Source organism: Felis catus, chromosome B2 (assembly GCF_018350175.1).
Source record: "Felis catus isolate Fca126 chromosome B2, F.catus_Fca126_mat1.0, whole genome shotgun sequence".
Lineage (NCBI taxonomy): Eukaryota > Metazoa > Chordata > Mammalia > Carnivora > Felidae > Felis > Felis catus.
Window position 1 is genome coordinate 22722301 of NC_058372.1, and position 24260 is coordinate 22746560.

Consider the following 24260-nt stretch of genomic DNA (forward strand, 5'->3'; position numbering starts at 1 on the left):
AAATACTGTATGATTTCACATAAAGGTGGAATTTAAGAAATAAAACAAACTAACAAAGAAAAAAGAGACAAACCAAAAAAATAGACTCTTAACTGTAGAAAACAAACTGGATGAAATAGGTTAAGGGGATTAAGAGTACATTTCCCGGGGTGGGGGAGAAGGAAAAAAAAAAGAATACATTTCCTATGATGAGCACTGAATGATGTACAGAATTGTTGAATCAATATATTATACACCTAAACTCAGTATACATTGTATGTTAACTATACTGTAATTAAAGTTTTTAAAAAAGAAGACTTAGGAGATGTCAAAAGTTGAGCTCTTGGGGAGCATGTTCTTCCAACTACAGTGGAATTAATCTAGAAACCAACATTTTGAAAACCCCCAAATAGCTTCAATGGACCTTATTGGCACAATTGATGAATTTTGAATATGGACAGAAGATTAGGCAATAATATTTATCCATGTGGAATTTCCAGATTTGTACAATTAGGCTGTGGTTATACAAAAGATGGTCCCTGTTCTTGAGAAATATCTGCTGGATATTTATAGCAAGACGGAACCATATGGGGGAGAGAGGATGATAAAGCCAATGGGATCCATGGGAACAAGTAGTAAATCTGAGGAAAGGTATACAGGAGTTCCTTGTACTATTTTTGCAACTTTTATGGAAGTTTAAAATTATATCAGTAGAAAAACATTTAAAAACCTAATTCTGATCCTATCCATCTCTTTTGCTTCCATTTCCCTCTTGAAAAGTCTGTATTAGAGATCTGAGGCAAGACTTTCCATCCCATGTGTTGTTTCTTCCCTACTTGAGCGGGGAATCGGCAAGGTTGGGACTGTGCCCAAACAGCAGGCAAGGGTTTTGTCTCCCAGCATCTGGTTGCCCTCAGCCGGCCCCACTTCCAGGCACCAGCTCACTGTTATTTGGCTTTTAAGTAGCCAGGCCCCTGTGTTCAACTGCAAAGCTAATCACAGAAAGCCAGCAGCAGGGATTGGTGTCCACTAGATAAATGACCAGCAGCTATTGTCATATTGTTCAAAGGGTAGAAACCTCTAGATAGGAAAGGTGAAGAACAATTGTGTCTGAATAATGAATTTGTGGGTGGTGGGGTGTGAGAGAGTATTCAGAGAAGGATGAAGAGGGAAGGGAAAGGTTGCTTTAGCCCGTATCTCACAGGAGGGAGGAAAGGAGGGCCAGCATTTCTGGCGCATTCCCCACACGCCAGGCTCTATATGCTCTGTTGCGTCTGAAGTAGACAAGAGCTCTGTGCACTTGTCCTTCTGAATCACCTTTCACTGCTTTCCCAAGTCTGGGAGAAGTTCCCCCTGTTGTGTCTATGTGGCCTGACTCGTCCCACAAGAGAATGTGAGGATGCCAGAACCTGTCTACCTCAGTCTTCCTTGCAGTGTCATGGGGCCTGTGACCCAGTCCCCCAGTCAGATGCACCAGCCTGGAGTCTCAGGGACCCGAGGCCAGAGTGGCTGCAGGAGACAGAGACTCTGGGCAAAAGGGCAGTGTCTGTGCGGTGGTGGGTCCTCACAGTGAGGTTAGAGGTGTGGTTCCCACACTCTTTGCCTTTCACCCAGCACCTCCCCCCACCCCTGCCACACCTCTGTATGTACTCTTTTTTTATTGTGGTAAAATACACATAAAGTTTACTATCAAAACCATTTTTTTTTTTAGAAAAAGAGAGAAAGAAAGAGAGAGAGTTCATAAGCAGAGTAAGAGCAGAGGGAGAGAGAATCTTAAGCAGACCCCATGCCCAGTGAGGATCTCACAAACGTGAGATCATGACCTGAACCAAAATCAAGAGTCAGACGCTTAACCAACTGAGTCACCCAAGCACCGAAAACCATTTTCAATTGTAGTGGCATCAAGCACTTTCTCGGTGTTATTACAACCATCACCACCATCTAGTTCTAGAATTTCTTTATCGCCTCTGATGGAAACCCTATACCCACTAAGCAATTTCTTTCCACTCCTCACCTGTCCACACCCCAGCCCCTGGCAACCACTAATCTGAATTCTGTCCCTATGGATCTGCCCATTGGATACTTCACATGAATGGAATCGTTATGGGATCTTTCGTGTCTGGCTTCTGTCAATAAACACAATGTTTCCAGGGTTCACCCATGTTGTAGCATGTTATCAGAACTTCATTCCTTTTTATGGCTGAATAATATTCTGTTGTATGTTTGTTTATTCATTCATCCACTGATAGACATTTAGATTGTTTCTAACTCTTGGCTGTTGTGAGTAGAGCTGTTGTGAATAGTCATGTAGAAGTGTTTGAACACCTGTGTTCAGTTCTTTGGGGTTTATACCTGGGAATGGAATTGCTGGGTCATATGGTTTTAACTTACAGGGGAGCAGTCCCACTTTTTCCCTCAGCATCTTTTTAATACCACTTTTTTCCCCTCCTTGATATGAATATGTTTTTTTTTTTCTGCTGCTTGTTACTAAGAACTCTGACTAATGCCTCATTCCCATCTCACTGATGGGAAAACTGAGGCTCAGGGAGATTGAGTCATCTGTCCAGGCTCCTGGCTGGTAGGTGCTTGATCCAGGCCACAAACCCTGTAACAGTGTAGTGGCAAGACTCTGGGACAATGAGATTCCCTTTGTGTCTTACTTCCTGCATGATATGGTGCAGTGGTTCCCACTAGGGGGTCCCTGGAGGCCAGGGTCTCCATGATTTAGTGGCAGGAGTCTAGGAGCTGTTCTGAATATTTCACAAAGCTTAATGGAAAACTCCACATTCCCACAATGAGGCTATTCAGGCTATCTAAAATGTCAAGTTTCTTTGCTTTTGGAAGGAATTAAATCAACCTAGGGTGGTAATAAGGGTTATCTCCTGCTGACCAGCAGACTCTGGCTGGCAGTTATGTATATTTTTGCTTAATTTAAAAATGGGAAAATGAATAAATTATTACTTGATAAATGCAGTTGTTTGGTAGATAAAAATCTCTTAAAACATGGGGTCCTGGGGGGAAAAAAGTAACAAATGAGTTTCTTGGTAGTAAAAAAAAAAAATGGTGAAAGCATTGGCCTGGTAGGAAGATGTCTGAGGCTAGGCCTGTAGCTCTGGGTTTGGCCTCCGTTGTACCACCAACAGTCAAGCCTCATGGAAGTGACGGAATCTATGAAGACTTCAGTTTCCAACTCTCTAACGTAAGGAGCGGCTTTCTGGGCTACTGTGGTTCTGACCTTGACAAGGAATGAGGCAATGAAGAGTGAGAGAGTTCATTTCTTCTAGGTGCCACAGCATGGTCTGGCCTCCCAAAGAAGCCAGACATGGAGCTCAGCTTCCCCCAGGATCTCAGTGTGGTCAGAGACAATAGATCCAGCAGAGAAAACCTGCAGGCAAAGGACACCACCGTCTCTCTCCAGACCCCTCCCCTGCAGTATCCTCCCCACTGTTCTCAGCCCAGGGACTTTATCTCTCTTTCCCATCTCCCTTCTATGTCAACCCTCTCCACCCCTCTGCTGTGTCCCACAAGGATCACTGCCTGGCTCCTTGTGTTCATGCCCACCTGCTTCCCTGGCCATCTTCCCAGGTCATGGATGTGTTCTCTTGCTCTTAGCCTGCAGTCATGTCACCAGAGCTCTCCAGTGCATCTCTCACCATCCTTCTTAAGACCATGGCCCTCCAAAGGCAAGGAAATTAAAAGCAAAAATGAACTATTGGGGCCTCATCAAGATAAAAAGCTTCTGCACTGCCAAGGAAACAATCAACAAAACTAAAAGGCAACCTATGGAATGGGAGAAGATATTTGCAAATGACATATCAGACAAAGGGTTAGTACCCAAAAGCTATAAAAAAAGTCATCAAACTCCACACCTGAAAAACAAATAATCCAGTGAAGAAATGTGCAGAAGTCTTGAATAGACACTTTTCTAAAGAAGACATCCAGATGGCCAACAGACACATGAAAAGATTCTCAACATCACTCCTCATCAGGGAAATACAAATCAAAACCACACTCAGATACCACCTCACGCCAGTCAGAGTGGCTAACATGAACAAATCAGGAGGCTATTGATGCTGGAGAGGATGTGGAGAAACGGGAATGCTCTTGCACTGTTGGTGGGAATGCAAACTGGTGCAGCCGCTCTGGAAAACAGTATGGAGGTTCCTCAAAAAATTACAAATAGATCTACCCTATGACCCAGCAATAGCCCTGCTAAGAAAATACTCAAGGGATACAGGAGTGCTGATGCATAGGGGCACATGTACCCCAATGTTTATAGCAGCACTTTCAATAATAGCCAAATTATGGACAGAGCCTAACTGTCCATCAACAGATGAATGGATAAAGAAGATGTGGTTTATATATACAATGAAATACTACTTGACAATGAGAAAGAATGAAATCTTGCCATTTGCAGCAACGTGGATGGAACTAGAGGGTATTATGCTAAGTGAAATAAGTCGGTCAGAGAAAGACAGATACCATATGTTTTCACTCATATGTGGATCTTGAGAAACTTAACAGAAGTCCATGGGGGCAGGGAAGGGGGAAAAAAGTTACAAACAGAGAGGGAGGAAGGCAAACCATAAGAGACTCTGAAAAACTGAGAACAAACTGAGGGTTGATGGGGGGTGGGGAAGAGGGGAAAGTGGGTGATGGGCATTGAGGAGGGCACTTGTTGGGATGAGCATTGGGTGTTGTATGGAAGCCAATTTGACAATAAAATATATTTTTAAAAAAACCCAGGGCCCTGCCACCAAAAGCCACATGAAGCCCCCCACCTGGGCCCAGCTGCTTCCCACCTCCAAGCCTTTGGATCAACCACAATTGCAATCTCGACATTAAACCTCAGAAAGTGACCAAGGGTTTAGCATTTTGATTTCTGGTGATATGCAGTCCCTGACAACAAATATGGTAAGCCCCTGTGAATCAGAACACTGTTTTCTCTGTGGTTTTGAACAAGTTCTTCCACTTTGTCTCCATACTGAATGCTCTCATCACTGGAAAGAATATTTGCCATCTACCTCACCATGAGTTATGGACATAAATAAATGAACATTTGTAAAGAGCTTAAAAGCGCTAGAAGAAAAGGCATGGGCTGTGAGTAAACACACTTCATAAAGCGTCAGCTCTGGAGGGCCATCTTTCATGTCATGAATACTGACGTCCTTGACTGATTAATCCACAAAGGGATGTTGGCCACCCTCACTGACAAACACCCTGGCAGAAAGGTCATGAGGGGTGAGCCCTGTGGGAAGTGGAGTTGTTAGTCGAGTGGCTTCAGTATCTAGCACACCCAGGCTGCCCTCCACAGCCTCATCCTGCCTGGACTAGCTTCTACACACTCTGTTCAGTTTGGACTCCAAGTTTCAGCTTAACTAGTCCCTGTAGTTTCTGACTGCCAAGTAGCTGCATGACATTGGGCCAGTCTGGGAGACACTGTTGGCTTCCTATAAAATAACATTCCCCACTCCACTTATTTTTTCTGGCAGAGCCTTTTTCCTACAACAGAGGCTGGAAATGCTAGATACTTCCTTTCCCACTTGCCTTGAGATGCTGGAGTGTGGGCATGTGAACTAATCCTGGCTGATGAGGTTTGAAGGAAGGCTAAGAAATACTTTATGATAAAAATAAATTTGTGAAAAGAAACTGAGATGCTTTGCCATCTTCATTCTTGCTTTTGGAGGTTGTATGGAGACATGTTTGTTGATGCACTTGCAGCCATATTGCAACCATGAGGGGAAGACATGGTCCACATGCTGCAGTTGATAGAGCACAAAGATGAGAAGAGCCTGAGGTCTCAGTGACAGCATCAGAGCACTGAATCAGCTGTCCCCTGCAGGCTTCTCGTTCTCTGAGATAATTGTGTAAGCCAGTCTAGATTGGGTATTCTGACATCTGATAGTTGAAATCATCCATATAATACAGCAAGTCATTTTACTTCTCTGGGTCTCAGCAATTCATCTCTAAAATGGGGCTACTGGACAAATGATCACTAAGGGTTCTTTGGATCTAGATTTTCCTGGATACCTCCAAGTGCCATATTTTTTCCCCCAGAAACTTCACAGACCTCACAATCCCTTCAGTTGGGATTGTGGTCCTCTCTGAAACTACACCCAGATTTCCTTTCTTTTTCTTTCTTTCTTTCTTTCTTTCTTTCTTTCTTTCTTTCTTTCTTTCTTTCTTTCTTTCTTCATTTTCTTTCTGTGCCTGCTTACCAGCTCTAATGCTAGCTGCTTTTCCATGCACTGTGTCACTTAATCCTTATGACAATTTCACATCTCATCCTACAGCTGTGGGTCTGTGAGGCTAAGAGGCATTGTGCTCAAGGATCCCACATTTCAACTTGCATCTGCCTGATTCCAAAGCCCAAGCTCCTAACCACCTTGGTGAACTGTCTGTGTTATCTTCATTATCTTGAGAATGAGCTTTAAGTGACCCTATTAAACAGTATTTTTCAAGCCCTGAGGCCCCCACACAGCATTAAACTCCAGGAATTAGACTAGCCCGTCCCAAGTGGAGTCACTGGCAAACACCATTCAGAGCCTTCTGGGGGTGGGGGTGGGGGGCTGGCCCAGCAAACAGGTAACCTGGGGCCTGGGCCCTGACTGGAATAGCACAGCGTAACTGCATCAGAGCCAGCCAGCCCCGAGGCGTGATGCAGGGAGGCCAACACTGCTTAGCATCCCCTCCTCTGGGTTCTGGGGGGGCTCGTCCAGACAGGGATGGAGAAGCTCAATGAGCTGTTTCTCCCTGTGCTATTAAGAGGCTCTGCTGCCTGTGCCCAGCCTGGACATGAGGTGATTAATGGGCAGTGACAGGAGAATTAGTGGCTGCCCTCACCAGGGAGTGGCAATTTGCCAGGTGCTGTTTCCCTCATCAAAGGGGGTGAGCAGGTGAGCAGGCCAGTGTCCTTCCATCTGGCCGGGGCTGTGGCTGCATTCCCATCATCCAGGGCTGAGTTAATCCAGGCCAGAGCTGCATTCTCTAGGAGGGCTGAGTGGGGGGGGGCGGGGGGTGAGGGGGCAAAGGGATGGGGGAGGAAGGAAGAGGAGAGGAGGGAGGGAGGAGACAAAGAAAAAGAAAGAAGAGAAGCAGGGGTGGAGGAAAGTGGGGACGGAGTTCTGTCCAGCTGCCTGAAGGGAATGGTTTGCAGGGAGGAGCAAATGGAACTAGGATTAAAGATATCACTTGTGATGCCTTGAATGCCTCTGAAACAGTCAGAACACCCTCTGCCTAGGCAGACCTGGGGGAGTAAGTGGTCACTGGCACTGGCTGGGGCCACAGTGAAAGCTCCCTCCCAGAGCCACACCCAACTACCTGCCACCAGGGGCTGGAGCAGGAGGCAGATTCTCAGATTCTTGTCACTCCCTTCCCAGTGCAGGGCGGACTCCTGGAGGATCCAGAAGATTCACCTAGTGTGTGAAAAGCATTTGAGACTCGCTCTTCCTCTTGTCACAGGCAGTCCACGGCCCCTCTGTCTCTCACACCCTGACAGCCTCGGGCACCAAGGTCACTGCCTGGTAGCACCTGCGGCCTTGGCACTCTCTGTGTGAACAGGCCCTCCTTCTCTGGCTCATTTCAGGGCTATCTGGCTGGAGCACCCCCATGTGTTCTGGTCCCTGAGGCCCACATACTGGCCCTCAAGTCAGCTATCCTCTCAATGTTTCCCTGAAGGGGCCCATGAGATGCTCCTTCAAGGCCAGAGAAACCCAGTGTCTCTTGGGAAAGTGAGACTTGAAGGCCTCTCTCCACCTAAACACACCACAGCTCCAGCTTCCCAGCTCACTCCCAGGCAGATTCCGCGAGGAGGGGCAACTGTGAGGTGACCCTCTTTTCAGAGTCCTAATGAGAAAGAGGGCTGGTCCCTCTGGCTTGGGGCTTATATTAGTTTCTTAGGGCTGCCCTAAGTACGTGCTACAGACTGGGGAGCTTAAACACCAGAAGTTCACTCTCTCACAGTTCCAGAGACCAGAAGTCCAAATTCAAGGTGTCGGCAGGGCTCTGTTGCCTCTGGAATCCTCTCTTGCCTCTTCCTGGTGACTGGTGGTTTATTGGCAATCTGGTGATCCTTGGCTTGTATCTCTGCCTGTATCATCACATGTCACATGGCATTCCCTCTGTGTGCATCTCTGTCCTCATGTGGCCGTCTTCCTTCAGGGACACTGGGCCTTCTGAACCAAGGCTCACTCCAGGATGATCTCATCTTAATGAATTACATTGTCAAAGACCCTGTCTCCAAATAAGATCACACTGCAGTAAGTGGGGGTTAGGACTTCCACAGCTCTTTTTTGGGTAGATGCAGTTCAGCTCCTAACAGGGGACAAGGATCTGAAGGGTGGGATTTTCTTCCTCATTCTCTCTGCAGTCCGGTTAAGCCTTAATGATGAGCAGTTCAATCCTCTATGCTCTGGAAGGTGCTCATTGCTCTAGCCAAAAGCTTCTTTAGATCTAGTGCACGCCAATCATCAGGGATCTTATTAAATGCAGATTCTGATTGCATTCTGGGGAGGGGCCTGGGACTCTGCATTCCTAACAAGCTCTTGGGTGATGCTCACACTTCAGGAACCCCACATCACACAGTAAGTAGCTGTCCCACTGAGCCATTCTGAGGAGGTCAAGTGTCAGCCCCTCCAGCCCTGGGGAGGGGTGGAAGGCTGCCAGGTCCATGTGCTAGAAGGCAGAAAGTAGAACACTCCATTTTAATCACCAGAAAACAGCATCCCTGGTAAGTGTGTGGTCGAATATGCTCCAAGTCTTGTGTGGGAGCTGCTGGCTGAATCCTCGGTGCGGCCAGATCCCAGGGAAAGAGTGGAAGACAGACTTGGCTGCCAGTTTCAGAGAAGGCACATCACATCCACATCAGTCCTAATTCAGGAAGATCCTTTTTTAAAATCTCTCTTGGGAAATACTTTAGGAATGGAATTGCTGGGTCATATGATAAATATATATTTATAACATTTTATTACTATTAAATGTCAATATTCTTAATGCTTTAAAAATAAGTTTTATTTATTATTATTATTTTTTAATGCTTATTTATTTTTGAGGGGGGGGGAGCAGGTGAGGGCCAGAGAGAGAGGGAGACAGAGGATCCAAAGGGGGCTCTGAGCTGATAGCAGAGAACCTGACGTAGGGCTCAAACTCACAAACTGTGAGATCATGACCTGAGCTGAAATCAAGAGTGGGACGCTTAACTGACTGAGCCACCCAGGCACCCCCAAAATATCAGTTTTATTGGGATTATAATTCACATACCTTGAAATTCACTCTTTCAAATCATACAATTCTGTGGACTTTAATACATTCATATGGTTGAGCATCCATCCCCCACAACCAGTTCCAGAACATTTTCTCAACATGGGCTTCAGAAAAATACTGCTACACCTGTAACAGCTCATTGTGCTAAAAGCTTCCCATGCCTTAGCTCACCTAACCTCCATCACAATGAGTATGATTAGTGCCCCCGTTTGTAAAATGGGGAAACTGAGTCAGGAGGCTCAGGAACTCCTCAAGTTCACCCAGCCAGTCAGTGGCAGGGCCCCCGCTCACATCTGATATCTAAAGCATGCATCTCGACCCCTTGGTCAAGCCTTCAGGTCCTCCCAGCTTCTGACCCAGGGAGGGAGTACCGCTGACTATAGTCAGGCCTGGTGGCTTGAGGGCAGGAGGGAGAATGTCACGGGAGTCTGATTTCTCAATCCGGCCACAGTATGAACCTCCCCTACGTGGGAGGGAGCTGCTCTGTGGATCCCGGAAGCCATCGGCAGCTGCTGGGCTTCACTGTGATGCCTGGGTGCTTCCCACCGGGTGGAAGATGGACACAGGACGTGCTTTGTTGTAAGCTTGCCCCAGCTGGAGCAGGGGAATATGGCTACTGTCACCGTGCTGCTCTAGCTCAGAAGGACTTTGGGGAGAAGCTATATGGCTAAACCAGAGGCTCTATCAGCAACCCTTGGGGCCCCTCCTTCTCTTCTCTGTGCCATTGAGTCAGCCAGCCAGTCGCCCAACGTACCCCAGCTCCAAGGACAGCACTGAGGGCTCCATCACTTCTTGCCTGTGTCCTGTGCGGGGTGGTCTTGCACCCTCACTCCTCCACCTTCACCCAGTCTCCCCAGCATGTGTTGCCCCTCTCCTGGAGATGGTTGCACCTCAAGGTGCACCTCCAGCGTCCTTCTGGACACTTCTCTACCCATGTCTTCCAGAATCCCTGCTTCCACCCAGCTGAGCAGCTTTCTCTGCTTTGGAGTTGTAGCATTCATTTGGCTCTGAGAGCAGCTTGGTAATTTTTCTCTTTGTTACTGTACATACATAATTTACATGCAGTGAAAGGCACAGATCTTCAAGTGTATGGTTTGATGAGTTTTGACAAATGCATTTGTCCACGTAACTGCCCTCCTCTCAAGATATAGAACGTTTCCATCACCTAAAAATGCCCCATGTGCCCCTTTCAGTCAATCACTTCCCAGGCCCAAGCAACCTCTGATCTATCTGCGTTTGCCACTGTAGATTAGTTCCGTCTGCTCGATCACTTCATAAATGTGTTTCCTGATGGCTAATAGGGCTGAGCATCTTTTCATCTTATTGGCCATTTATAAATCTTTTTGTGAAGTGTTTGTTCAAATATTCACTCATTCCGTTCAAAGGGTGTTTTGTTTTGTTTTGTTCTTTTTAAATTACCATTGAATCGTAGGAACTGTTTGTGCATTCTGGATATAAATCCTTGTGAAATACAGGTTGCAGATATTTTCTCCCAATCTGTGGTTTGCCTATTCATTTTCTTAATGATGTGTTTCAAAGAATAGAAGTTCTAAATCTTGAAAAAGTCCAATTTATCACTTTTTTCTTTACTAGTTTTTTTCTGTGTCCTCTCTAAGAAATCTTTGTTTATCCAAGGTCACAAAGATAGTCCCTTGTTTTTTTCCTGAAGCCTTACAAGTTATGGCTTTTGTATTTAGCTCTATGTTCCATCTCAAATTATTCTTTGTGTGAAGTGTGGAGTAGGGTGGAGATTCTTTTCTTTCTTTCTTATGCGGATAACCAGTAGTTACAGAACCATTTGTTGAAAAGACTTTCTTTTTTCCATGGAGTTGCTTCAGCACCCTAGTTATTTCTTATTAATAATAAAGTATAGATGACTTCAAATAATTCACTCTTTTTTAAAGTTTATTTGTTTTGAGAGAGACACAGAGAGCGAGGGAGTGAGTGGCAGAGAGAAAGGGACAGAGAGAATCCCAAGCAAGCTCTACACGGTTAGCACAGAGCCCAATGCGGGGCTCAAACTCACAAACCCTGAGATCATGACCTGAGCCGAAACCAAGAGTTGGAAGATTGACTGAGCCACCCACCCAGACACCCCAAATAATTCACTCTTGATAGGTGAAAAGATGTTAAAAATAGACTTTAAAGTTTTCCCTGTAAAATGGCAAGTCCACACATTGTCTTCCCAAATCCTTTCTTGACTGGGAAAGATGAAGTGCTGCTGTCTGGCTGGCCAGCCATGACCTGTACACAGCCCCGGGTGCACCTTCACCCTGCCCAGGAATGGCCAGTAGCTGAGGGTGTGGCAGGGAACATGGGCTGGGAAGTGCTGCTTTAGGGTGGAGCACACTGATTCTCTTTCTGGATGGATCCTTATTGTGTAACCAGTCTCAAGTGGCCTCCTTGATTTCTGCTGTTAACTCAGTGTGGTCTGGCGTCCCCTCCATTGTTTGATTCTTGGTGAGAACACCAAGCCCTCTGTGAGGCTTGTGTCCACATTAGGCGTGCACACACACACACACACACACACACACCCTAGCCTTCATTTTGAGAGAGAAGGCTATAGGGGGGAGTTCCTTGTTTTATTGCTGCAGCTGCAGAGGGCAATGTGCTGTGATGGTGTTTTCATCCCTCTTCCGTGCGTGGCAGACATGTGGCAGACGTGGCATGGTGGAAGGCCATAGGCTTTTTAGTCTTACGGACAAATGGCCTTAAATTCTAGCTCTATTACCCACTGACTAGAGAAGCCTGGTCCTGGCCTTGGGCTTGATGTGTTCAACCCCTAAGCAGACATACTGTGATTACTTTCAGAGTTGTTGTGAGGTTAACATGAAATACTTGAGAGTTTTACGCACAGCTTTCTTAGTGCTTGCTGAGCCATTCATTTCATACTCTGCAGTAAGAAGGGCAGGGATTACCACCTTTGTTTTAGTGTGGAGGAAATTAAGCCTTAGGGATGCTAGATGACCCACCTGGAGCAGAGCTGGGTTTAGACCTGGGTCTCAGCCTCAGGCTTGGCCCTGTGCCCAGTGGAACATCCCTGCACCGCTCCCCTCCTAAGAATGGCCACAGGGCTCAGGGATGGGAGGAAAAAAGTGCCAGTAATTTGTTTTCTCTTGACTGCTTTCAAAGCAGTAAGGCATTTCTGGGTACAGAAGCCACCCAGAAATCTCGGAGTCAACACGACCTTGAGTAATTGCTGAAGTCAGGAATAACCACATTTCCTCCCTATCCCGGTGCTGGGACACTTTCCTGGGAGCACCGATTGCCCTTACAGGGTCCTAGATTGCTCAGTTTTGGTTCTTCCCTGTCACTCAGGAGCTGACCTTTTCGACTCTGAAAGTGACCTTGAATCTAACTTTCTGTCCAGAAGCAGCGATGGCTACATGTATAAATCTATTGAAGGTTTTGAGCATCAGAAGATAAAAAGCGGCTTCTAGTGGTTTTGACATAGAACCCAAAGCTGGCCCCCAGAGCCTACATCAGATGACCTAGCATCTCACTGAGAGGTCCTGTGGCTTGTCTGTAGCTTCTGTCACTATCCTGAAACTTGAAGCTCCTGCAGGTGAGGTCTCCACCACTATGTGGTCCATCACCTCTTCCGTGGTCCAGAATGAACTCCCAGCCCTGACTACTGTTGTCTCAGTGCCTGGGCAGGTGCACAGGGAGGAGTGGGAGGCAATGTTAAGAGCACAGGCCGGGGGGTCAGAAGGACCTTCTCCAGTGCTGCTGGTTTTGTAACATTTCCCTGTGCACCTTAATCTTGCACCTGGAAATGAGAGATAATGGGACCAGCTCTAGGCGCTTGTGAGGTTTGAATAAGAGGAGGCATATAAACTCCATGAGGGCTGGACTTGGTCTCTCTTTCTATGACTCCATGGCTCCATCAGTTGTGTAGAACAGTGGTCCCCACTCTAAACAGCTGAATGAAGGTGGAGTACTGTGCCCGAAACACGACGATATTAGCCACATCAATGTCACTGTCATGTGACGCTTCCACTACCAGGCAAATACTTACGTGGCCTACAGATGGGTGGAGGCAGATGGCCCTGGCTCGTAGCCTGTAAGCGCTGAGTGACAATAGTCACTGTGAAGACTGGAAGACTCCTAGCATGAGAATGGAGGACACAATGTGCCCACTGGGGTGTCTCAGTAAGTAGAGTCCACGTGTGGGCATTTGGAGGCTGCCGTAAATTCTTTGAGTTCACTCGTTTCCTCTGATGCATGAAAATGAATTTAAAAAATAAAAGAACATCCAGTGTCGAAGGGTTTCCTTTTTCTTTTCTTGACTACTGGGCCATCAGCCAATGGTTGGGAGCACTGGGCCAGTGTTGTGGTGACTGGCTGGTTCCAGGAATGATAAGTCACAGGGTACAGCACAGGGGAATCAGTTCACGGTGTCATTCATCCGGAAGAGGGAAAAGCAAGGAGGGGACAAAGGGGTAAATGGCTCCACCCTTGAGCTGCAGTTGGTCACAGAATTTATCACCATGACCTTCAGAGTAGCCAGTGTCTGCTGACCTCTGGCTGCCTGGCGTCTTGAGAGGCCTGTTGACATGGATAAGTGATGCATGGGCCTGAAGCATACTTGGCCTTCAACTCCAGGACATGGCTGCAACCCTAGCCTGAGCCTTCCTGCCTCTCATGTAAAGTCATGCTCAGGATGCCTGACTCAGTGTGGTGTTGTGGAAAAAGGCTCCAGAAAGCCCAGTTCTGGGCACAGCTCTATAGTAACTAGTTATGCCCTCAAGGAAGCCATCTTGCCCCTCCGGACTCCAGGGTCCTCATGTGTAGACACTCAGCTAGGGGCAGATGTGGCTGCTCCCAGGGGCTGTTCCAGTTGCAATATTCCACGGTTCTACTGTTTCCCACCTGAATCATGATCAGAGCAGGTATCATTTACTGCTGGCTTGTTAGGTTCCAGGTTCTATGCCAAGTATAGCACATGAGAGGTCTCATTGGGTCCTCACAATCAACCTCTGTAGTAGGTGTTATTATTACTCCCATTTTATGAAGGAGGGAACCGAGCATTCTGGAGGGTCACAGTGACGGTGCTGGTGTTAGTCACCATGCTCTACGTTATACAGAATTGTCTGTTTTTGAATTGCAAGGTTCTGTTCGTCTTATGGATTAAATTACCTTTCCCATTGTTTCCTTTCTCATTACTTATTTTCCTATGGGAACCATGAAAAAAGTCAAGAGCTGGATGGGGCGGGTCTGCTTTGGTGTGTCAGCCCACTAGATTAGAAAGAGGGGGTCAGCACAAGCTCATGCAGCTGGAGTTCTTAGAAAAGAACAGAGGCCCAAGGAGCAGGAGGGAGGCACAGACCCGACCACCAACCAATGTCTGTGTAGGCAGAAGGTGCTAATTTGGAGGCGGCAGGCCTGAGAGTGAGGGTATTGTTCCTGGTCTAGTCCTGTGACATCTTTAGGCCTTAGTACCTCATTAGTAAAATGTTAGATAATGGATATACATTATAGAGTATTGAGAGGAAACATTCAGAAAAGTCCTCTATGAACCTTCCTGAATGTCACTCCTACCCCAGGCCCGAGTATAAGGTTTGGCACAAGCACGGTATTGGACAAATATTTGTGGGCCATGGGGTGGCACTGTGATTTTCTGGGTGTTATCTACCTAACTTGGGTTGTTACAGAATATTAATAAATGCCTAACTGGTCTTGGGGAGAAGATGGCTCTCTGAAACACAGCCTAAGGCTAGTCGGAAACGGTCTGCTGGCAAACGCTCCTGAAGAAGATATTACTAATCATGGTGTGCATTCCACACAAGATCTATCCGCTTTAGTAACTGCATCGAGGGGGCCTCAGGACCCTGGACAGCAGTTTGATGCCATGCATGGGTGCAGGAGTTGGGGCACTGCTCCCTTAATTCCCTTGAAAATCCAAAGGAAAAGTACAAATGAATAACACTGTAAAATGACATTAAGGCCCCTTTGGAGAGCAGCTGCCCACCCCCCATGCTGCTAGCCGATAATGGCCACCCCTCATCAAATATTTATTCCAGCCCTTGTGGTCGTCCATCAGCCTCCAGCATCATGCCAGGGATGGAATCTGATTATTAAAAATGGTCAGGAGCGAGGCAGGCAGACTACAAAGTGCTTGGGATGGAAAGGAGGGAACATCAAAGCCCTATATTCTTCCTTAAAGGTCGTCTCCGGAAGCAGAGGCCTCCTGTTAGGCAATCAAACTCGCAGGGATTCAAGGACCTGGCCCCTGCGTGCTTCCCAGCCTCTTGCTCCTTTCTTTTCTCGCCAGTGGGCCAGAAGGGAGTGAAGCCAGAGCCTGACTCTGAGCCACGGGTTTATGAAAAGCAAGAAATACGCTGCCCCATGCAGACATGTGACTGCCTTCACTTTTGAGGGGGGTCCTGGCATTTCATTAGTGCCCTGTTTGAAGCCTGCCCTTTGCAAAGCAGAAAATGAAGAGAAGAAAGTAAGTATGGAGGCTGATTCAAACAATCTTCTGGTATCTTGAGTTTGTGATATCCCTTTGTGTGGCTTCACTTATTACATGGGTGGAAGAGCCTGTCAGGCAAGAAATCATGCCTGGTGTTTACACTTTAATGGAACCCAGGGACCAATTAACCACACTAAGTGCCAACGGGCAAAGCATTTCTTAAAGGAATAGGAGGGAACTCTTATATTATCGTTCCATTTCCCTCCACTTTTCCCAAATAAAAGACAGATGCTATGTCAACAGTCTCTCAAGAGTGATCTTTTATTTTCTGAAAGTCCTAAAACTGACCCATTTATCAAAACATGACTGATGTCTCAGCCTACAAACAATATCCTTTTCTCCCTCACAAATCCTGGAGCCCTGAGAGGCTGCAGCCTGGTCCAAGCAGTGCCATCAAAATCTGCCCTCCACTCCCAGCAGCTGCACGGCGGCCTCCTGCACAGCCTGGTGGACACGCCTGACCTCTCTCTGGGACAAGGTCCTCTCCATGTGGCGGTAGGTGATGCGGTAGCAGTGGCTTGTCTTGTGTGTCCTGGAGAATGGAAGAGAAAGGCAGGTAAGTGAGGGACAGACGTGCCTGCCGCCTGTAGGAACGGTGTTGCCGGCTCTGACCAGATCAATCCCAGAGGAGAATAGGATGGGATCCAGGGCCTACTGGCATGGTGTGACAGAGACATCACCATCACTAACAGCCTGCACCTCTTACAGGCTTCCTGAGAGGTGGTGGTTGGGAGACCACTGACTTGAATAATCAAGAATGCTGGTTCCCACTGGACTAGCTGCATTCAAGTTCCCTGGGCAGGATGTTTCTTACAAGTCTGATTTCCTGGGCCAAGCCCTGGATAGGTGGGATGTGGGCTCTGGGTTTCTGGGCTTTTTATCGGTTCCTCAGGGGACTCTGCTAAGCAGAGATGGTCAGGAGCCAAGGCCAGCAAGCCTCCACCTTTCTCACGTCACAGAAAACATATTTGGAAGGCACAATGCAGTCACAAGGCCGGGATTGGCTCTGGGGGCTCTAGCCGCCTAAAAGGCTGAGCGGTATCACTCTGTTTGCACCTCTAACAGGCCATGGAAAGCATAGAGACAATTGTGCCATACAGACATGCTTCCGAGTTCCAGGTAGTGGGGCCTTTTGCAGAACTTAGTCTTCACAGAGACACGTGAAGCCACAGCTCCTGGTGCGGCTGCTCTGTGAACATGCTTCTCCGCAGGTGTGCTTGTGTGTTTCAGGTATATTTGGACAGGCCTTCCGTTGCTGCTGGAAAGGCAAGGCCTGCCCTGCTGGGGTCCTTAAGAAGCGTTCCACTGCAAAAGTACAGCCCAACTGTGCCCAGTGGCACTGGGCCTCTTGTGGCCACTGGAAAGACTCCACACTGCCTCCCCCAGGTGCAGAAGACAGGCCTCTTTTTCAATTTGACATCATCAAGGAAGGAGGCTGCAACATCCTGAGTTTCTGAGAGATGGAAGATTCCAGAGGAGGAAAAATTAGTTAAGGAGTGAGAAGGAGGGCATAGGAATCATAGATGCTTGAAGATGATGCCAACATTTACTAGAACAAGTGTGGTGATAGGATCTGGGGGCCCAGGTTGTCAGTGACCTGGTGATGGTGCAAGGGTGTGATGGTTTCCTGCGGGTGGGGGGCACAGCCATGTCAAGTTACGCCCACTGCAGGGGACACCTCCACTAGCCTCCTAATTCCCCGTGCCAGTGAGGGAGACAGAGGCCCCCTGCAAGTCAGTGGCAGCTGGGCCACGACACACCTTTCCTGGGTCTCAGTTTCTCCTCTGTTGAAAGAGGTTAACAGCATAGCACTTACACCATCAACCTTTCCAATCTGTTGCAAAGACCTAGTCAGAAAGGGACAGGGCTCTGCAAATTATGAAGAACTTGAGTGTGAGGCAAAAGTATCCTTGTGGCAACTGCTGGTATGTGCTTTCGTTGGTTCACTCAGGCATCTTTTACTTAGCTGAAGAGTTCGTAATATGGCCACTCTGCATGCTGGGATGCCCAACCAAAGATGAATGGGAAAAATTTATCATCTTGTCTCTATATGCTTCCCAGAAGGCCCCTAGAAGGATTCCCGGGATTCAAACAGCTTTTATAAAACATTTTGATGAGTGAGGTGTAAATGAATCATAAACATATGGATTAATTTTATAATTTGAGAGAAATAAAATTTGGCAGAATATTTGGTGATAATTCAGTAACTTCAACTGAAAATCAACCAGCTTTGCCTTTTCCTAACATCACTAGGGAGAGAAAGAAGACTTACTTTTGTTTTCTAGAAACTTCTTTTTGAAGATTTTAGTTGGTAGGACATACTCCTGTCCTCATTTGCTTGTTGGAGGACTGAAAGCAGTGGAGCTGGCAATTGGTCATGAGTCTCCTCATCCTTGAGGAGTGGGTTGTCCCCGAGAACTACAGGGTCACAGACCTGAAGGGTCTCATGGCTCGTCACTGACCAGGTTAAGACGATGGATTTCTCAAGAGGAGGGATGCCCTCAGTGCCCAACTCCAAGTATCTGAATTAGAGCTCTTTTGATTCTTTTATACCACCCAATGTGGCCTTTTTGTGGTCAAAAAGCTTCTCAACCTTTTATCTGCCATGACCCTCACTGTCACTCAATGAGAGCAGCGTTGATATAGTGCTTCTTACGTACCAGGAACCACCGTAAGCCCTTTGCAGGCATTAACTCATGTAAGCATCAAAACCCCACTGAGTTCCTAGCACTCTTGTCCTGGTTATAAAAATAAGGAAACTGAGGCACAGAGAGCAAAATAACTTGCCCAAGTTCACACAGCTACTAAGTGGCAGGGCTGGATTTGAAACCAGGCCATCTGGAGGGAATGTAATCATGCAGCCACTGTGGAAAACAGCTTGGTGGGTCCTCAAAGAGTTAAACATGGAATTACCATATGAGCCAGCTATTCTACTCCTAGGTATATACACCCCAAAGAACTGAAAGCATGTATTCAAACAAAGACCTGTACGAAAATTTTCAGCGCCAAACAGTGGATATGGCCGTCAATGGATTAATAGATAAACAAAATATGGTATAGCCATATGGTGGACCTGTACAATGGAATATTATTTAGTCATTGAAGGAATGAATTAATGATACATGCTGCAATGTGGATAAACCCCCAAAACATGCTAAGTGAAAGAAGCCAGACACAGCAGATCACATACTGCATGATTTCATTCACATGATATATCCAGAATAGGGAAATCCGTATGATAGAAAGCAGACTGGCGGTTGCCAGAGGGTGGGGGAAGGAGGTACAGGTAGAAACCGCTTAATGGTGTGAAAATTAATAAAGGGGACTGGGATGCTAGAAGGGGAGCCTACAAGGGAGAGCCCTTCCACTCAATGTCAATTACAAGAAGAATTGTCAACTACAGACTCCAACGGAAGTGTCAGTTACAGACCTCAACAGAAGAGTCTCAACAGGAAACAATTGTCAATTACAGGTCCCAACAGGGAAGGATGTACACTGCATCTCCTACAGGAGATCAACCACCCCTGCAACACAGCCAGTGAGAAACCACCATCACCCTGAACTCTTGCTTCTCTGCAATGAACTTTTGTCCAAAACAACCCCTCTCAACTTCCTCCTTATCTATAAAATAATATTCTTCGCTTGTGTTTGTTGGATTTGCCTATGATTGTGCTGTAGCTGGCTTGTTCCAGATTGTAATTCTCTGTTATTTCCAAATAAGTGCATCTTTTGCTGGTAAGATAACTGGCAGTGTGAAGGTTAACATTAGGCACAAGGTTTTCTTTTGGGGTGAAGAAAATGCTTTGGAACTAGGTAGGTAGTGTGGCTGCCTAACATAGAGAATGTCCTAACTGCCAATGACCCTCCCACTTCAAAAATGGTTAATTTTCAATGTTTATTTATTTTTGAGAGACAGAGGCAGAGCATGAGTGGGGGAGGGGCAGAGAGAGAGAGAGAGAGACACAGAATCCGAAGCAGGCTCCAGGCTCTGAGCTGTCAGCACAGAGCCCGACATGGGGCTCGAACCCACGAACCACGAGATCATGACCTGAGCTGAAGTCGGACGCTTAACCAACTGAGCCACTCGGGCGCCCCAAAAATGGTTAATTTTCACCTCATTACAAATACACACAAGGAAACTAGGCAGTTTGGTTTCAGAGCCCAATATTAGCTACCATGCCTGAGCACTCCACCCCACTCCTCCTTGTCTTCTTTTCCCTTCTCCAGCCTCTTCCTTCTACCCTAACTTTTCCTAAGAAGTGACAAGGCTTGCAAGCTACTGAGAAGGGAATTGCCCTTAATCCTTCTATTCAAGAGATGGAGTAAGCCCATGTTCCTTTCTAAAAATTTTTTTTTTCAACGTTTATTTATTTTGGGGACAGAGAGAGACAGAGCATGAACGGGGGAGGGGCAGAGAGAGAGGGAGACACAGAATCGGAAACAGGCTCCAGGCTCTGAGCCATCAGCCCAGAGCCTGACGTGGGGCTTGAACTCACGGACCGCGAGATCGTGACCTGGCTGAAGTCGGACGCTTAACCGACTGCGCCACCCAGGCGCCCCAGCCCATGTTCCTTTCTAGCTCTGCTCTTTGACTAACAAGCCAGACATGAGGCATAACTGTGACATAGAGTGGGAATCCCTGGAACATGGATACTTTTTAAGAGGTCTTTCCCATATATACAATGGAGTATTACTTGACAGTCAAAAAGACTGAAATCTTGTCATTTGCAACTCTGTCGATGGAACTAGAGGGTATTATGCTAAGCAAAATTAGAGAAAGACAAATATCACATGACTTCACTCATATGAGGACTTTAAGATACAAAACAGATGAATGTAAGGGAAGGAAGGCAAAAATAATGTAAAAACAGGAAGGGGAACAAAACATAAGAGACTTAAATATGGATAACAAACAGAGGGTTACTGGAGGGGTCGTGGGGGGGGGGTGGGCTAAATGGGTAAGGGGCATTAAGGAATCTACTCCTGAAATCATTGTTTCACTATATGCTAACTAATTTGGATGTAAATTTTAAAAAATAAAAAATAAAATTAAAAAAAATTAAAAAAAATTAAAAAAAAAAAGGTCTTTCCTGCTTATGGGGCCATTAAAAGGCGTGTTGCAAAGCCAAACAGCTGGTGGGAAATCAAGAGGGCTTGCAGGGAGAGCATAAAAGGGGGGTTGGGGAGGGGTGCAGTCGCAGCTCCTGTCCACACACAGTTGGCTGGGCAGAGTGAAGCTGCCAAAGCCTTCCCCCAGACTCACGTGGGCACAGCCTTCAGACAAGAAACCTTCTCGGAAAGAGAGAAGAGACTACATTGACAATTCTCTCTTCTGTACCTGATAGCTTCTAGTCATAGGCAGAAGAAATGAGAATATCCCTTATGGAGTTTGTGAGGGCAAATTTCCTTACAGTAAGTCTGAAGAAGAGTCTAAACATTTCTTTTGGTGCTGGAATTTCACTGCATTAGGATATTGGCGGAAACAAGTTGGTCACTGGTTGGAGCTTGGATTTTTTTTTTTAATTTTTTTTTTCAACGTTTATTTATTTTGGGGACAGAGAGAGACAGAGCATGAACGGGGGAGGGGCAGAGAGAGAGGGAGACACAGAATCGGAAACAGGCTCCAGGCTCTGAGCCATCAGCCCAGAGCCCGACGTGGGGCTCGAACTCACGGACCGCGAGATCGTGACCTGGCTGAAGTCGGACGCTTAACCGACTGCGCCACCCAGGCGCCCCATGGAGCTTGGATTTTTAACAGAGACTTTGGATTGAGAACCTGAGAATGTTTGAGCTTCAAGGGCTTATCACTCGTCTAACTCAGAGACTGATTCAGTTCTTGAACAGACAGCGCGTTCCAGGCACTGAGCTGGACAGAGGTAAGCGAGTGAGGGGAGTCCCGACCCAACAGGTTCACATCTGGGGACCAGAGGTCTGCAGAGGTCCTGCAGCAACCTGGGAGGAGCCAGAGTGGAGGACTGTTCCCCTTGTCTCTGTGATGGGGCTGGTGCTGCATTGAAATCAGCCACGCGGCACTCCCACCTCGCATCCTCCTTCAGCAAACGACTCTTTCCTCTGGTGCTTCCCCGTGAGCATCTATGTGGTACTACTCATGTAACACGAGGCTGGGCTCTCCAGGGCCTGTGAAAGGGATCCAGATCATCCTGCCTACTCAGGGGCTTACCTCTGGTGAGAAAAAGGACACAGGACGGCCCATGCTTGCCCACGCACAGAGGAGCTGAATGATGCTGTGGTTCACTGCTCTAACCAGCCTCCCACTTTTTGTGTTTTCCTACCTGGCCTCCCTTCAGTTCTCATTCTCAGAGATCCAACCTGGCTCATGAAGCTGGAAACATGGCTCAGAACTTTTTCTGAAACTTACTTCTTCTTGGGTCCTGTTCCCTGCTCCGGTGTGATTGCCAAGGTGCACCGAACTCTGCTGTCCTATGTGTCCGGCTGCCCGCCCCCCTCCCAGGAACTGAGGGGCAGCCCCCTGTGGGCAAGTGGCAGCGCTGGGCTGCATGGTAGACGCACCTGTGGGCAGGGAGCCTGTATTTTCAGGCCTCCTTCTCCCGAAGCACTAACTAACCTTAAACCTATGGAAGGGGATGTTTGGGTGCTGTGCATGATCGAGTCTGGATTAGTAGAGGAGTGTCGAAATCAGACATGTTTAAGAGGAATCCTGCCCTAGCTCTTTCTTTTCTTCCTGACCAAATAAGTGATAAAATTAACAAGTATCAAAAGTACTGCTAGGTGACTGGCTGTGCTCCAGTTCACAGGGTGCCAGCAATAGACTCTGAAAGAATGTGGGGCTAACCAAGCATCGCTGGAAAGAAGGGACAAGGGGTCTGAGTGCTAGCGAGGGTTGGATTACTTCTATTACACAACCACTTGGTTTACTCTGGCAACTAGACAGGTTCCAAATGTGAAATAAAACCCTTCCATGGGATGCAGCCAAAGCTCAGCTCCTGCAACACCCACAGTGGTTGGCTTTTCCATCTGTGACAAGAGCAGCTACTTCATGTTCTTGGCCACTGGACACATCCTGGAGTAGATCGTTTACCACCAGTAGTTACTGCAGACGCCACCTATGCGTGCTGGGACTACTCAACATAATAATGTCCATTTGGTCTGTCACACGGGTCAGCCTCACACTGGATTCTTTCATTTACTTCTGAGGATACACAACTACCTGATGTTTCCCTGTTTCCAGTATCATGTGTTATGTGCGATGTCACATGTATAATGCGTATCTCTCTTGTCCTATACACAGCACAGAGGATATGGGTGTAGGTTATGTATACTCTCTTCTACTCAGGTCACTGTCTTTTTCTAAATTCCTGCCCCAGGTGCTGCCATGGGGTGGGTTCCGTTTTCTGAGTAAAGAAAACAGGAATTCCCCTGTTCACTTTTAATGTGTCTCCTGCATGTATCATGCAGAAGGTCAGTGGGAAGCCCCACAAGGCAATGTCCCGCGCACCATCAGGAGGGTGCAGAATGCTTTCACTGGGTGGGGGTGGGGGTTGGCTCAGGCAAGGGAACAGGATGATGGAAAAAGGAGAATGGAAGGGAGTATCTGTTCAAGGCTGCTCCTGAAAATACAGAATGAAAAGGGGCCTGGTGGAATGCAGAGGAGCCCAGAATTTGCACCTAGAGACCTGAGTTGTAGTCCCTACTCTGCCCTTTGCTTTCTGTGTGACTTGGGGCAGTTTACTTAACCCCTTGTGAAATGAGGGTCACCACCCTACTCCTGGGGTTGTGCCAGCTGAGTGGGGCATGTCTGGAGCCTGCTAGGATGAAGGCTGCCGCCCTGAGAGCTGAACCCCTAGTCCGTCCCATCTCCTTCCCCTATTCCCAGGACGCGTCAGGAGAGGAACGGCACTACGGGGAGGACGACCTGTATTTCTTACATCCTTCTTTGAAATCTGCTTTTGTGGGCCTGGAATCTGACCTGTGGCCAAGGGTAGCATGAGCACATTGGTTAGCTGTGGCTGGGAAAGTTCAATGAGGAAGACAGGTCAGGGAGAGTGATGAATTATCACTCAGAATTAGGCACCATTTAAATAAGTCATCTGGAAATTAAGTAAATTATTTTTTCTTCTTTACCTTTCATATATATATGTACATACATATATGTATGTATACATATATACAATATTTCATATATACATACATATTTCATAAATATATATAATATACTATATATAGTATATATTTAGTATATGTATATACACTAAAAAAGAAGAGAAAATAAAATCTGATTATAAGACAGCATACAGTGATTCTATATCACTTTCCTAATGAACTGCTCTGGGGTTTTCTCTGAAAGAGATATCACTGGTTTAATGTAAAGAAAGAATATAGGCGTGGGAGGCAGGAGACCCGGGTCCTAGTCCAAGCCCCAGCAACATCTGTGTGGCCTCCCCAGTGAGATGGCTGGACTGAATGGGCTCGAGGCCCCTTCCAGCTCTAACAGTCCAACAGTTACTTCAGAGGACAGATGAGTTTCTAAAGCAAATGCACATGCAGAGGAAAGGAGCCAGCCAGC

At 47.0% G+C, this 24260-nt stretch overlaps 1 protein-coding gene across 35 annotated transcripts in view; it reads right to left on the minus strand.

Annotated features, from left to right (window-relative positions):
• Positions 1–24260, minus strand: part of FARS2 (phenylalanyl-tRNA synthetase 2, mitochondrial) — a 618373-nt gene that overhangs the window by 64460 nt on the left and 529653 nt on the right. For 30 of the 35 annotated variants that reach the window (XM_045058536.1, XM_045058534.1, XM_045058552.1 and 27 more), the window contains one exon: positions 15954–16247. The exons of 4 other annotated variants lie outside the window; for them this stretch is intronic. In XM_045058536.1, coding sequence (XP_044914471.1) covers positions 16030–16247 — 218 coding nt within the window. In that variant the 3' untranslated portion in view covers positions 15954–16029. Of the gene's footprint in view, positions 1–15953; positions 16248–24260 lie in introns of those variants that run through there. One more of the 35 variants, XR_002156922.3, reaches the window with a different exon arrangement.